Source organism: Rosa rugosa, chromosome 7 (genome assembly GCF_958449725.1).
Source record: "Rosa rugosa chromosome 7, drRosRugo1.1, whole genome shotgun sequence".
NCBI classification, from domain to species: Eukaryota; Viridiplantae; Streptophyta; class Magnoliopsida; order Rosales; family Rosaceae; genus Rosa; species Rosa rugosa.
This window is the reverse complement of record NC_084826.1, coordinates 16,174,669-16,190,720: the sequence shown is the minus strand read 5'-3', so window position 1 is coordinate 16,190,720 and position 16,052 is coordinate 16,174,669. Positions and strand designations below refer to the sequence as shown.

The 16,052-nt window shown below is 40.1% G+C and overlaps 1 protein-coding gene across 1 annotated transcript; it reads left to right on the top strand.

Moving 5' to 3' along the window:
- Positions 1 to 642: 642 nt before the first annotated feature.
- LOC133722595 (uncharacterized) lies at positions 643 to 4,831 on the top strand. Its single transcript, XM_062149471.1, has 11 exons — positions 643 to 968; positions 1,058 to 1,152; positions 1,289 to 1,346; positions 1,520 to 1,711; positions 1,963 to 2,039; positions 2,342 to 2,424; positions 2,541 to 2,592; positions 3,684 to 3,752; positions 3,896 to 3,982; positions 4,089 to 4,153; positions 4,252 to 4,831. The coding sequence occupies exons 1-11, from the start codon at positions 833 to 835 to the stop codon at positions 4,355 to 4,357; spliced, it is 1,020 nt and encodes a 339-aa protein (XP_062005455.1). The 5' UTR covers positions 643 to 832; the 3' UTR covers positions 4,358 to 4,831.
- Positions 4,832 to 16,052: the final 11,221 nt, after the last annotated feature.

The window sequence follows — 16,052 nt, the reverse complement described above, 5'->3', positions numbered from 1 at the left end:
CACTCGCCTTTTAGTTGACTGGCTCGTTTGATTTCTACTACCAATCCCTTTGTACCCTGTGGTGGCTTCAACATGGTAGCTCTATGTCGGCTTGCTTGTATTTGTATGAAGACAAGTCATACAAAAATTGAGATAAAGATCGTGAGGCTAGAACGCGATGTGCACTGAGTCTAGCCAGATCGCGGCATCATTGTCCTTGTTAACACCATAACCAACTCTCGACCTAAATTAAATTTATAGATTAGTTATTATGATGGACGATGGCGATGTAGATCATATTATTTAGACACGATGTACTCGACTATTACGTCGCGTCGGAATTTAAATAAAATTACATACAAGGGAAAGAGAAAGAAGAGATGCCTGGGAATGGGACTGGTGGATGACTCGGTGGTCTTTGAGCCTTTGAGTGCTCGTTTTTGGTCAGAACGTCCTTATGGAGCCTCCCATCAAATAATAGTCCAACACACTGCGGTAAATTGTCAAAGGTAATTCCTTTGACTGTCAAAAACTGTAAGGTAATTCCTACTTGAAAATCAGTCAATATGTGACACATCTCCAACTATAAAAAGAGAGGAAAAAAAAAAAAACCACGTGACACTACTGGCAGAAAAAGAAAAAGAAAAAATTGAAGTGCACGTGACGCATCTTCAGCCCGCCGAGACTCCTCTCCCCTCCCGCGGTTCAGAAAACCAAGAACGGTAGTTGCACACTACCCACCAGCAGATCTCTCAGAATCACTCTCGTCTCTCGCTATATATTCAAATGGCTCCAAGAAATTCCCCCTCACCAAATAACTTAAGACACTGAGATATATCATCAGAGCTGAGCTATGAGCTTCTTGCCATCATCCGCCTGGTGGAGAAGCCATGTGAACTTGCGAACGCTGTACATGTTGTTCCTGGGTCAGCTCCTCTCCTTCTTTCTCGCACTCATGAGCTTCACTTCATCTCTCATAGCCAATCTCGGTAACTATAACATAAACCCAGAAAAAACCCAGTTCGAAGTTCGGACCTTGTCTCTTTTGATTATGGTTTTTTTATTTATGTGAATGCAGGTGTGGATACGCCGATTACACAGACCTTGTCCACTTACTTGCTTTTGGCTTTGGTTTATGGAGGAATCTTGCTGCATAGGCGTGAGAAATTACGGGTATGATCTCAGTTTTCAAGCATTGCTTGCTTCGATATGATCACGAGTTGAAGTTACTTACTTGTCAGTTTTCAAGAAATTATATTTTGTTTGGTCAAGTGTGCAATGAAGAAGTTTGAAACTTTGGAGTTTGTAGGTTTCTTGGTATTGGTATCTTCTCTTGGGGTTTGTGGATGTTCAAGGGAACTATCTTGGTGAGTACTAATGCCTCAGCTTTCTTTCAAATACTAGCCATTAATTGTGTAGAAGATCTATTAGCTGAGTGTAATGCTAGTTAAATTCATTTTTATTGATAATTTTTCGTTGGACACCTATGTGCTAGTAGTAACTTGGGGTCAAATTGACATACGTGGTGTTTTAAATGCAGTAAATGAAGCATATCAGTTCTCATCAATAACTAGTGTGACATTATTGGACTGTTTCACAATCGCTTGGGTGCTAATTCTCACATGGATCTTCCTCGGCACTCGATATTCCATATGGCAATTGTTTGGTGCAGCCCTCTGTGTGGTTGGGCTTGGCATAGTGCTCCTCTCTGATGCAGGGGTAGCTGGTGGAGGTGACTTTCTGTCTTTGGCCTTCTGGACTAATCTTAAATTTTGTTTAATGATCAGGAAGACTAGAGTGTGAGAGTTATGAATTGATAATTCTCTTCAAAGTGATCTCCAATTAGTGAAGCATTTCTAGGTCCAAAGAACACACTCAGAATAACAAGTATATAAAAAACAAATTCCAAAAGAGAGAGAGAAATCTATCACGAGTCATACCAGTTATGTAGAACCTTGTGGTCATTTTTGATTCATCCTTCAGGTGGTTCACAACCTCTTCTTGGAGATGTCCTGGTCATAGCAGGAACAATTTTCTTTGCACTGAGCAATGTTGGTGAGGTTGGTGAACTCTTTCAGACTGTCTTCTATTTTCTCTTACTTTATCCTATAAAAGGCAGGTGGGCACCAGTTAAGTCAAGGAAGCAATTATAGGCCAGATGTTACGTTTAAACATTTGAAACTGTTCCCCTGAAACTTAAATCTCTTTTCCTATGCCCATTCATAGCTACAGAAGTGGTGATGTCAACAGAACATTGAAAACCACTGAACCTATGCTGAAATTACATCTCTCTCTCTCTCTCTCTCTCTCATTATTTTATTTTTTCGATCACATAAGTTGATTTTCTTCTTCCTAAATGCAGGAGTTTTGTGTGAAGAAAAGAGATCGTATTGAAGTAGTATGCATGATTGGTGTGTTTGGATTTCTAGTGAGTGTGTGTCAGATGTATCCTTTTTGTCAAACAATGCATACAAGAGAGTAACTTAAGATAATCTATACCATGTCCATGATTTAATGTTGAAGAACAATATTTCTTTAATACCTCCTTAACCTGCTTTTAGATCCATTCTGGAATTAAAGAGTTTGGAATCAGTGGAGTGGTCTACAGATCTTGTAAGTAATCTTATCTTTGTATTATATGTGTTTGATTTGACCTAAAATATATGTGAGTTACTGCATGTTTGTTTGTTTCTTTTTTGCTCTCTTTGTAACTTTGAAACTAGTACACAACAATTCTGAAAAGATAGTTCATAGTCCTCCTGCTTTCTATATCTATATTGATGGAATTCTCTATGTAACTTCAGATCTACTGCACAACTTCAGTTCTGAAAAGATAGTCCATTGTCCAATATCCTGTTGTGAATGTTCTACAACATTCCCCTTTAATTACTGATGGGAAATACAAGAAATAACGTGAGACAAAACTAGTTATTCACTGTTTCTATCTGTTAATCTAATCAGAAAAATAGTTGGTCACAGTCGATGTTGAAATCATGTATGGTCTTGTCAAACATGTTGAGAAGCTGTTACCAATCCAGATATTGGAGCAATGGACTTGTTTTTTTTGGGTGTTTAGGACAACTTTCCTTACATGAGTTCAAACATCAAGGTAGTTGTCTATTCGCATAAGCTTAGGACTAAGATTCTTGGAGAGAAAATCATTATCACATTTCTTTTGTCCATTGTTTAAAAAACTTGAGCACATGTGTTGAGAATTTGAGTTGAAACATCAAGGTAGTCGTATAGTTGCATAAGCTCGGGACTAGAGGGTTTGAAGAATAAATATCATTTCTTTGGCCATTGTTTACCCTGCTTGGAACGTGAGATTGATATATCCTTGATATGGGAGTCCTGTTAGGATCAAGCAGGAGCAAGCATGAACTTTAGTTCACCAGGATGTTAATCAACACTTAATCATTTTATGTGGTGGTTGTTTAACATTTTGACATAATTATCTTTTGCAAGCAGGGACCCATCTAGACTTGCAGTAAAAAACTGAACTGAGTTTTGAAATTATATTAATTGTTAGAGATGGGTAATATTTTCTTACATATTGCTTTTATTTCATATAGTGTGGAGGAAAGAGGAATTTGTAGAAACTTTAGTTACTGTATTACATAATATATGAGATGAAGATCTCTTTTCTCTTCTGATTGCATTATTTCATTGCCTCTTAAATTGGTTGCTTTTCTCTTTCCTTCTAGATATTGGCCTTTGTTGGCTATGGATTGGCAGGCTTTATGCTATACACACTTGGTCCATTCGTTCTTCAGGTCAATTTCCTTCTGATCAAGTCTCAGTAGAATTCACTGCTTCATGTCAGAATTATGACTTGCAGAGCTAACTAGAAATTCAGCAAGTGAAGCAATTTTCTGAACTGCTCATTGTTATATTTCTTATGGGTCTTTTGTTTCAGATGAGTGGAGCCACATTGTTCAATCTCTCTATTCTCACATCTGATATGTGGGCTGTGGTTGTTCGCATCTTTATCTACCACCAGGAGGTATCTTAATGATCTGACACTTTGTTAAGAGTTTACAAAAACTGGAAGTTAATACCTTCCATTCACACTGATAGTAAACCTGACTAGATATTTACTCCCATTGCAGGTAGACTGGTTATACTATTTATCATTTGCAATTGTAGTTATCGGACTCATCATTTATTCAGTAATGTATGTTCTGACCTTGAATCCAGTGTAATTTATTAATTAGTCGAAGTACCTGATTGGAATTAATCATTACTAAAACACTTAATTGATTGTTGTTACAGGGAAAAGGAACCTGATCCTGTAACTTCACTTGAGGATGGAAACCCTAGCTACCAAATTCTTGAAGATGAAAGTGCTACATCTAGAAATGAGTCTTTGGCCTCATGAGGAGCGTAGAAGCAGTGGTCAGGATTTTTTGATCAAAGTCCCATAGAGTATTGGATTCCTGATATGAATTTCATCTCCGCGCAGATTGGCTTTCGAGTTTACCAACAGAAATAAGAAATAAGTGGCCTTTGATTTCTATATATTTATGAACATTCATAACAAGCTTTACTTTAAACGATGTCAAATTCAAGAGTAAACAAGAATAGGGTTGTAAGTGAGAATCTGCAACCCGTGCTAGTGCATCAACTGTAGGTAGGTATTGAGAATACTAGCTAATTCTGCAAAATGTTAATATTTTAGGGATGGAAACATCTTCTCAGTATGTAGAGCCAGTCTTGTATCAATGTCTCGCATGTTGTTTTAGTTATGTTAGAACTTAGAACTTTAGTTGTAATGCCAGTCTTCTGCATTTGTAACATTGCTGAATTTAAATAGTCGCGTAGTCCTGCAAAAAGGGATGAAATTTTATTTCAATTCTATGAGCAAAAGTAGATATTTTTAATTCTGAACTATTAAAACAACAGCGTTACTTGTTAAGGAAACATTTGAGCAGTAAATAAAAGAGTTGTTAAATCTCAAGTCATTAGACTTTCAAAATCTAATTAGAGGCAAATGAGTGTTGATGGTCAAATGGCAAAGATAATTACTTGATACTAAATCTTGCACAAAAGTAACAAGTGACATGTTTTTGCATTAAAAGGTCAACTAATCGGCTCCAAGCTATGGAACTCAGATATTTTTGTATTAAAAAATACCATGGTTACTACGTAGCCGTTAGTTTAGCATGCATCCTCCAAGATAGTGTGATCACCAATTTAGCGAGATAATAATATAACTATTGTTTAAAAATATCTCTATTTGTGTTTGGCCCAAACTCTAGGTTACTTGACCTAGTGGTAATAGGGTTAAATTAGAATGATCTAGATTCCTATTCAATGTACGATTACTTTCCTTGTATGATTGAGATTCTATACATTGTAATCCTCTATATAAAGAGGCCCCTATTATCAATGAGAATACACAGCAAATTCCTCTTAATTTCAGTTTCTCTACAACACGTTATCAGCACGAAGCACTAACCCTGAAACCCTAATTTCATAGCCCTCAAATTCCAACATCCACCGCCCCACATATTGAAGCCCTAGCCTCAAGGAACCTAGAACCGGCGGCAGAACCACCGGAACCGGCTGGAAACCGCCTGAACCGGCCGTCGGAATAGGCTGAACCGCTCGGGTTAGCCTCGCTACCGGAAGCCCCTGTACCTGGCCTGCCCGCATCTGCCGAGCTCCTGTCGACAGAGCCTGCCCTAGGCCCCGCACAAGCCTGCGCGCTCCCCTGCGCCTGCTGCCCAAACCTGTCGAGCGTCTGCCTAGTGCCTGCGCACACCTGCCGAGGAGCCTGCATGAGCCTGCCGACATCTGCCGAGAGCCTGCCGAGCACCTGCCGAGCGCCTGCCGACATCTGCCGACAGCCCCCTGCACAAGCGCTGCGCAGCAGCTCCGGCCAGCGACCACCGCCGGCCACCACAGTTTTCCGGCCACCTCCGACGACCAATTTTCCGGCGATTTTTCCGGCAAAGTTTTGACACCTTTTGAGGTATGTTTTCAAGGTTCTTTTAATTCCCGTTTTTGGAAGTTTTTTTGTTTGTTTTCCTCTTCCTTGTTTCTCGGGGACTTGCAACCTCCCTTCTTCTACCTCCCCCTTTTCTTCTTCATAGGGGAGACCTAATTAAGCCGAACTGTGGGGGTTCGTGCTCACTCCAAGCTTGGAGCTTGTTGAGATCTCCAAACTTAGAGTTTGTTGAGAATTTATGATCGACCACTTACATCATTGTTTCGATCTAATCCAATCCCTCTTGGAATCGAATTTCTTGGAAAGCGACTACGCTAGGAAATTCCTAATTTCTTGGAAGCGACTACGCTTAGAAATTTTATATGTTTTCGTGGTAGCGTTTTCCGCTCCGAAACTAACCCTTTTCTTGTTCTCTTTCAGGATGAGTAACCTGAACAAATTGGACTTTGCTCCATTGGGAACAACTGGCTCTGAATATCACAGGTGGGTTCATGATATCCGCCAACATCTCAAGGCCGATGGAATCTTGAATACGATTCTCGAGCCTAGCCAGAACGTGCTAACTGTTGAGCAAGCTCAAGCTTTGGAAGCAAATAGAGCAGCCTTAGAGGCAAATAAGGTGAAAGCCATCATCCTAATGACTCGTCATATGGATGATTCGCTCCAGTACGAGTGTATGAATGAAGAAGACCCCATAAGGCTGTGGGTCTCACTCAAAGATAGATTTGGCAACGTCCGTGTCTCCCTGCTTCCTGACCTAGAAGTGAGATGGCATAGCCTCCACTTCTATGATTTCAAGTCAGTTCTTGACTACAACTCGGAAGCACTTCGCATTAAATCCTTAATGGAATTCTGTGGTAAAGAGATCACACATGCGATGTTGATTGAGAAGACTCTCTCTACTTTCCCCGTCTCTGCATTGATGGTTGCTAAGAACTATCGAATCGATGTTAATGCAAGAGGAATCACAAGGTTTCATGAGCTCATTGGAGCTATGAATGTCGCTGAAAAGCATGACAACATCCTTGTGAAGAACTATAATTCGAGATCCGTGGAAATAGAGCATATTCCGGAATCCAATTATAGTCGCGCCCCTAAGAGAAGGTGCCAAGATCGAAACTCTAACCTTAGGGATACTTCTGGACGTTCTGGTCCATATAATCGCTCTACTTGGGAAGGTAACCGTCAATATAGGCGAACACGGAACCGAAAAGGTCAACGTGGAAAGAGAGAGGGAGGCAACGCCTCTGGCCATGTTGGTGGCGCCACCAACACTAAGAGCCACCTAAATGACGCTTTCAAAGCGCCTCAATCAATGGAGTTTGAGCAAAGAGATGTATGTTCTCGATGTGGAGTGTCTGATCATTGGGCACACATTTGTAGAGCTCGTGAAGAAATTGTCACCGCCTACAAAGCATATTGTGAAGCAAGAGAAGCTCACTATGTGGAACAAGAAGATCAAGAAGATGATCTAGAGTGAAGGGTTCAAGACTACAAATCTGGCTGGGATCAATAGATCGCCAATTCTGTTTAAGTCTTTATTTTCCAAGAGATGTAGGCAATTGCCATATCATTTTTGTAGTAGATGCCAATGCTTTTGTCTTTCTTCAAAGTAGGCGTACTCAACGTAAATGTGATGTCTAGGAAGGTTTTGAGATTAGTGGTACTTAAGCGAGCCTTGCTCCACCGACATCTCTTTACTCACCTGGTCACATTTATTTTGGAATTACCGAAAGAAGTTAGACGATTACCATTGTTTTGCATTAGGTAGCATTTGGATTAGATTCTCCTAATGGTTAAGAGACAATGATGTACTCCGTTGGCTTATGAATAAAATTTCGAGTTCTTTTCATTATGACTCCATTTTGATTCTGAGCATATGACTTCGTGACTACGATGGCTGGGCCATCAATTTTAATTCAAGGACATGGAATAGCCCAAGTTCCACTTGCCAAATGGCACCTTGATTAATGTCACAGAAACTCTCTACACTCCTAGGGCAACTCACACCTATGGATAGCCAACGAATTCCATGCGAAAATGCATGTAGAGAACGGTAATGAGTTCCTTTGTAATACCTCTAATGATTGCGAACAAAGGCACATCTTAGAGAAGTTTATGTGTCTCTCTAGTGGACTCTATGTCACTATTCGAGCTATTAAATCCAATGAAGTTATGAGAGAAGATCTCTTGGATTTAGACACATATTGGCTTTGTCACGACAGGATAGGTCATCCTGGTCGTGATATGATGCTCCGTATACTAAAGACTTCACACGGACATCCATTCTTCAGAGTGAGAAGAAGCAAGAATCGAAAATTGATTCCTGGACTTAGCAAGACCGCAACAATTGCAGCATCTGGCCCTGCAGCCGTCTTGGGGAGCCATAGGGCTGCCCAAGTCCCATGTGATGACCCCATCAATGGCGCCAACCATGAGCATGACACCATGGTTGTTCCTCCCAATGGTTATGACGCCATACATACTAATTCCCATGGCTCCAACGCCATGTTGGGAGATGTAGTCACACACTTTGCTTCAAATAGCATTTCAGACGCTCAGGCCTAACCAAAATTCTCATTGGTTGCTTCTTAAGCCTCTCGCTCGTTTTACAAATCTCGTTCCTTAGGGAAATTATGACTGAGACCGTCCTATGCAAAGGATATGAAAATACTCATTATGTTCTTACATAGAATCCGTAGGGATTCTCTGGACTGATTCAACCAACTTGCGGACGTTTAAATATCTCACGATGTTGGTTGACATGCAAACACGCTGGTCACGTGTTGTGCCATTGTCCACTTGTAAATGCTGCTTATGCTACACTCCTAGCAAATATCATATGACAACGGGCTCACTCCCCGGATAATCCTAATTTCGTCAATTGGACTTGACGATGCTAGAGAGTTTACATCGAAGACTTTCGATGGTTATTGTATTGGGACTGATGTTGGACATCATATTCCCATGAACACACCCAAACGGTCTCGCGGAAACGACTACGATCATAGTCCGAACATTGGTAATGCGCACCAATCTCCTCATATCCGCTTGGGGTGATGTAATATCATATGCAGCTATGCTAATTCGTCTACGACCCACCGCCACTCAACCTACCTCTGCGTTACAGCTAGTGACTGGGTACAAGTATCGTACTTACACATATTTGAGTGTGCCTTTATGTGCCAATTGCGCCGCCACAGCGCTATATGATGGGTCCTCACAGACGAATGGCCAACTACGTTGGATTTGAGACTCCAACAATCGTCTGCCACTTCATGCCCTTGCTAGGCGATCTCCTTACCGCTAGATTTGCGGATGTCACTTTGATGAGACAGTCTTCCCGTCGTTAGGGGGAGATAAGAACACAGATGTTCAGCAGGAACGACAGGAATTGTCGTGATCTGTCCCCACTATGTCTCATCTCGATCCCTACTAAAGTGACGAGATCACACAAATATGCTGCAAACATGCCTGCAAGGAAGGACGTCCCTACGAGAGGACGTAGCGCCACCCTACACGGAGGTAGGCATGGTGCCAATGCCAAAGAGAGTGGCACTCTGGCGTTATAGGCCATGGCCCCAGCTAGGATGCTTGGGAGGCTCGTGGGTTCGAAGGATGCTTTGGCACAACCTAATCCTTGGATCATCGACACTCAAAATCCGTCTCATGAGAATCTTCCGGGTTATGGTTATCATTGGGGGACGCCTCAACGTCAGAACCTATTCCTGAGAATATAGAGCTCTATGAAAATTACACTGGTGTACATGAGACGTGGGATAGAAACTCCATCATAATTGATGATGTAGTTGCGCATGAGTTTGTTGAGTCAGATGATATCGAACCACGCTCCGTTGATGAATGAATGCCAACGTAGAGAAATTTGGCCTAAATGGAAAGATGCGATCCAGGTTAAGATGGATTCTCTAACGAAGAGGAAGGTTTTCTGAACCAGTAATGCCAACACCTCCTGACATAAAACCTATTGACTAATGGGTCTTCGTTAGAAAGCGTGATGAGAAAAAGATATGGCAATCTCGCCTTATGGCGCAAGGCTTCTCACAAAATGCCCTGGAATCGACTACGATGAGACATACTCTCTCGTAATGGATGTCACTACACTCCACTACCTTGTCAGTTTGGTAGTTTCCAAATAACTGATCATGCAGCTTACAAATGTGGTCACTACATATCTCTATGGGGATCTAGATACAGAATGTACATGAAGGTTCATGGTGAACTTCATTTACCCAAGTCAAGTGGCTCTAGACCACAGAGCGCGTTTTACAAAGAGGTTGAAACGCTCACTAAAGTGACTACTTGATTGGGAAGGGATATGTCCACGCGTTTCCATAACAAGTTTCGGATTCTATCGCGGTTCATGTTGGACATGATCTTCATTGGAAGCCCTTAAAGAGTTAAGGAAAACCGCTGAACACTTGAAATCCGATTTTGAGATGAAAGATTATGGGAGAACACGATTATGTCTCAGTTTGGAACTTGGGCATCGTGTTAATAGATGCTTAGGCATTTTGACAAGGTCAAGCCTTTAAGCACCCCCATGATCGTCCGTAGTCTTAATCCTGAAAATGATCATCTTCGTTCGAAGGATGATGACGAAGATGCGCTAGGGGCAGAAATGCCCTAGTTAAGTACAATAGGCGCATTATTGTACTTAGTTCAATGCACAAGACCGGACATCTCATTTTGCCATGAACTTGTTAGCTAGATATAGCTCTGCGCCAACGCGACGTCATTGGATTGGTGTAAAAGATATCTTTCGATACTTGGGATGTATGATTGATATGAGCTTGCTCTATCCCTACAGAAAGATGATGGATTCAGACCCATCACACACCAGAAACGCCGCCAACGCTGGCCTGCGTTCTCTATCCCCTCCCTAAAATGACATAAGTGTTTTGGAAGGTTTTGTTGATATTGGGTATCTCTCTGACCCACACAAAGGTCATTCCCAATCCAGTTAAGTGTTCACCATGGGAAAAGACCGTGACATCTTGGAGGTCTACAGAATGGACCCTAGTCGCTATATCTTCGAACAATGCAGAGATCATTGCTCTTCACGAAGTGGTTCGTGAATGTATATGGATTGGATCCATAATTACGCATGTTCGAACAATTGTGGTTTGAAGTCTACCACAGATGAGCCTACGAGCATTTAGGATAATGCTGCTTGTTTTGAACAAATGAAGCAAGGCTACATCAAAAGCGACAACACCAAGGATAATCAGCAACAACAGACTCTCCTCAAGATCAAAGTGAACTAGGTTCAATCTGAGGACAGTGTGGCAGACTTGCTCACTAAGTCATTGCCTAAATTCCACTTTTGAGAGACATGTTGGTAGCATCGTTTTGCGGAAGTTACCCGAACTCCCATGACCGTAGTCATCAGGGGGAGATGCAGACATCAGGGGGAGATGTCTACATGTATGGTCTCGAAACGTGAAGGGTGTGTTGTGCTCTTTTTCCCCTTCGACCGAGGTTATTTTTGTCCCACTGGGTTTTTGTTACTCGGCAAGGTTTTTGACGAGGCAACGAGAGAAGCACCGCGTTTGGACAACACAAGGGGGAGTGTTTAAGGATATCTCTATTTGTATTTGGCCCAAACTCTAGGTTATTTGACCTAGTGGTAATAGGGTTAAATTAGAAGGATCTAGATTCCTATTCAATGTACGATTACTTTCCTTGTATGATTGAGATTCTATACATTGTAATCCTCTATATAAAGAGGCCCCTATTATCAATGAGAATACACAGCAAATTCCTCTCAATTTCAGTTTCTCTAGAACAACTATAATAATTTTCCCAGTTTTAGACAGAAGTTTTGCTGTTAAACACCAAAAAATAAAGGGAACTTGCTTAATTGATGAATACGGAGAAGTGGAGGAACACACTGCTTTTATTGATATATTACAAAGGAAACGAAGAGAATTCAAAGCAGTATAACAAAAGAATAAGAGAATTCAAAGCAGTATAACAAAGAATATAGGTGCAAAGCACAATATTTGTAAGCTCAAGACGTGCTTTCACATGGTTTACTAGTTATTTAGATCAATTCTACATTCCAAGCTAGCTCGACAATATTTGGTGGAGTAATAATGATGCGATAATATGATGAATAAAGACAATGGAAATGGAATAAAGGTTTAGGAAGTGGAAAATTGATAAGAACAAGTCCAGTGTATGCCAAATGTCAGGGCCGGCCCTAAGGGCTGCCGCCTGAGGCGGCTGTCTCAGGCCACCCGTTCCCCGGGGCCTCTGAAAATTTAGTTCTGTATATATGTTAATAATGTTATATAGGTATGTATTCCGTTTTTGCTTCTAAATGCATGCACAAGCGTGTTGCTTCAGTGGAAGCACTGTTAATCCACTTCCTCCCTAACCAAGGTTCGAACTCTGCTACTTTCCTTTCCCCCATTTTTTAATTCAATTTTTGTTGGGCCCAGTTCGAACATTCCTTTCTCTTTCACTTCCTTTTTTTTTTTTTTTGGCAATCACTTATGAATTCTATATCTATTTTTATTCAAAACAGATTATTTTGTACTATTATTTGGTGCAAATTCGAACCTTGCTTCCTCTTTCACTTCTTTTTTTTTTTTTTAGCAATCACTTATGAATTCTATATCTATTTTTATTCAAAATAGATTATTTTGTACTATTATTTGGTGCAAATATGTGTATGTACATGGGTGTCTATGTAGAGGCCACATTTTAATTTTTTGTCTCAGGCCATTAAAACCTCAGGACCGGCCCTGCCAAATGTCATAGACTCACAGTGAAGCTTTAACGATAACAAACGCCAGATGAGGAATTCAGCTCCTCTAAAATTAGGTGTCGTGAAGTTATTTAAAAGTTCATAAAAACTAAACCATGTAAGTGATCAAATGAATTGGAATAGTCCATGACAGCCAAAGTAACTAATGTATTTCTCTTTCTGTAACTGTTGTCAACTCGAAAAAGAAAAAAAGAAGAAGAGTGTAATCTAGATTAGAAGAAAGAGAGCAGAGGACAAAGAGCAAAGTTATGTAGAAGGCTTCAGTAAAGGAAAGAGGAACCAGCAAATAAACCCAGAAAAGGAGAAAAAAAAGGTGAATGAGGACTTAGAAGTTTTATTTAGTCTTGGAATTTAGAAGTAAAAGACGAATATTTTTAGGTTAAATCAATAATTATCGATCTTCTCTCTCATCACTTTATTTTCTGCTGTTATTGAATTTGACAATACGAAAAGCTATAAAATTTGAACAATTTGGCTAATGTTGAAATGATCCATATGTTTCTCGATCAAATGCAACGATTCATCAAGGAGTTGCATGTTGCTTTGATCCATTATGCATGAACACGTTTTCAGAGTTTAAATTTTCTCCTTTAATATAGAAAATCAAGTTTTCAGAGTTGTAAATTTTCATTTTCTTTTTGTTTGGTATCTCATTAACACAGTCGGTTGTGTATCTCTTCCTTTGTTCTTTGAATGAGAATGTCATTCAGGAATAAGACTTGAGAAAAACAAATGGGAAAGATAAGATAAAGCAATAGCTTATGAATGAACGGCACATTTTACTGTTTTGTGATTTTTGTGGAAAAGAAAATGAGAATTAATCATTGGTGATGTGTTCAATGTTGAACCATTAGATAATTTTATACGGCTTAGATTTTGAACAGTAGGTAACTTCACGGCTCCAAACTTTAGAGGAGTCGGATCCACAGATGAGAACAACTCCAACCCATTGTGATGTCCATAGTGATGGTAGAAATGACATGATTCGTCAAATTTGACAGACCACAAACTCATATGCTATTATTCGTTTTTTATTATACTCCCTCTTTCTTTCTTTACTCTGATTTAATCGTTTATTTTGGAGCATCTCCAATAGAGATCGGAGATGTCAAAATGCTTGTGCTAAATTCGAATTTAAAGGCTGACATGTCAATTCTCATTTGGACAAATTCTACTCCAATGAATAAGTTAAACTTAAGTAATATTTTATTATTTTTGAAAATATTTTAGAGCAAAAAAAAAACTCTTCCTCTTTGTTCTCTATCTCTTCTCTTCTCTTTGTTCCCTTCTTTCTCTATGATTTGTCATCTCTCTTCTTCTTTCTTCTCTCCCTGAAGCTTGATCCCACTGCTCAGCCACATCTCTTCTCTCCATCTTCTTCCTTTTTTGTTTCTTTCTTATCTTTTTCCCTCCTCTCTCAAAACATGAATACAAATTGATCAGATTATAATAGGAATCCAAGTCCACCCTTAGACCAAAACACTAACATGCTCCACTCGGTGCTTCTTCCCACACTCAGATGGTTGGTGTAGAGAAGACAAGGAAGACCTATTTTGGGCCAAAAACTTGCGCTCTTCTTTGAAACAAGCACAACTCACCTGAGAGTCCCATTTTTTGAAGGAACTGATCAAATTGGTGTGGTTTCGGCGCGAAGTTGGTGTGAGAGAGAGAGAGAGAGATCCAATTTTTTTTTTTTTTTGAATAAGGGATTAGGCGATATTAGTTCCTCGGAGGCAAACGATGTAGGGAACAAGTCCCACCCTCAATCCCGAAGGAGAGGGGTTTGCCACACTCTGGGAACCCACCGCCCGTCCCCCTATTTTTATTTTATTAATAACAGAAAAAGAAAATACAAACTAAAGAAGGGGGGGACATAAACCTTACCCCAAAAGCTAGAAAGAAAGACAAAAGGAAGTGAAAAAATTGAAGCAGAACCTCAAATTTTCCCAACTTCCAACTGTTAAAACAAGCCCAACACCAACCGATGCAAGAAAGAGAGTTAAACATGGCGAAGGTAAGGGAATCCCAGATCATCCATACGAAGATAAGGAGATATATTAGGCGGAGGAGAAACATGCCATACCAGGGATGGAGAAAGTAAGCCCATGTTTGTCATTCTATCAGCCACCGTATTTCCTTCCCGAAGAATATGGGAACAATGAAAGGTCATTGCTCTAATACGTGCTAAGCAAGTAAGCCATGCAATTCGAAGCGGCCAAGGTGGAACAAAAGATGAGGATTTGATGCATGCAATTACACTAGTCGAATCACATTCAAGCCAGAGGCATCGCCAACCATACTGGAAGGCATATTCAATCCCAATGATCACACCCATAAGCTCCGCGTAGAAGGCAGATTTGTGTCCCAATCCTTGACAGTAACCGCCAATGTAATGACCATGGGTGAAGAAAAAGAAGAGAGGGTGAAGAAGACTTAGGCTGCGTTTTTTTTTGGGGGGGGTGGGGTTTGCTCCCCCGCTTTTAAGCACCAGTCTCTTTTGTGTTTCATAAACTTCTGTTCAGTTTGCTTTTTCCAGAAGCAACGGCTTTTTCTTTGGAAAAGCAGAAGTCAGGCATGGCCTCCTTTTAGGGTGTGTTTGATATGGATGTGCTTTTAAGATGGCTTCTACTTATTTATGAGAATAAGTGGTTGAAAAGCAAAACAGCTGAGTGTTTGGTAAACTGACTTTTTATAAGTGTTGTCAGTGGTAAAAGAAGTGACAAAATGTTTGGTAAACTCAAAACTGGTTTGTGCTTTATGTTTGTAGAATGACTGATTTGGACATGAAATAATTTCTTAATTTTTTGGTAATATAATGTAGTTGCATTGCTCTTTTTTTTTTGATAGAGGTCACACCATATATTTAGAAATTTTACAAATTGGTGAGGAATTGTTTCGCACTATTATACAATAATCACTCTAGTTTCAGAAGCTCAGAGAGTTTTCTTCTTATTTCACAAGTACATTAATATTATCAACTTCAAATAAGACAAGTTAGTGAAGTTACAGAACTTGCATTAATTTGTCCCATATCTAGACCTCTTTTCTGAGGCAAACCACTGCCCTTCTTGAGCTCTGAAATATTTTGTGAAAGTAACCTATTAAGATCTATGGTACATAAAGGCCTGAGGAATGTTGAACAAGACAAGAGAGGAAATCAACTTTTGCTGTTAATGGAGTGATGAGTCATCGCCAAGAATTCATCCCACTTGAACTTCATCAGTTCTTGCTTCTCCTCTTCAAGAAGCTCAAAATTTGGCTCCCTCCCACACATGAAAGCAGCCTTGGATACAAATAATAAGAGTAGTTTATATGTGCTAGCTAGAACAC

Excerpts from the sequence above, each read along its gene's own strand:
- LOC133722595 (XM_062149471.1), top strand. The coding sequence starts at position 833 with ATGAGCTTCTTGCCATCATCCGCCTGGTGGAGAAGCCATGTGAACTTG. Across the intron at positions 1,347-1,519 it reads TGTTCAAGGGAACTATCTTG|TAAATGAAGCATATCAGTTC; the intron begins GTGAGTACTAAT and ends TTTTAAATGCAG. Across the intron at positions 2,040-2,341 it reads CACTGAGCAATGTTGGTGAG|GAGTTTTGTGTGAAGAAAAG; the intron begins GTTGGTGAACTC and ends TCCTAAATGCAG.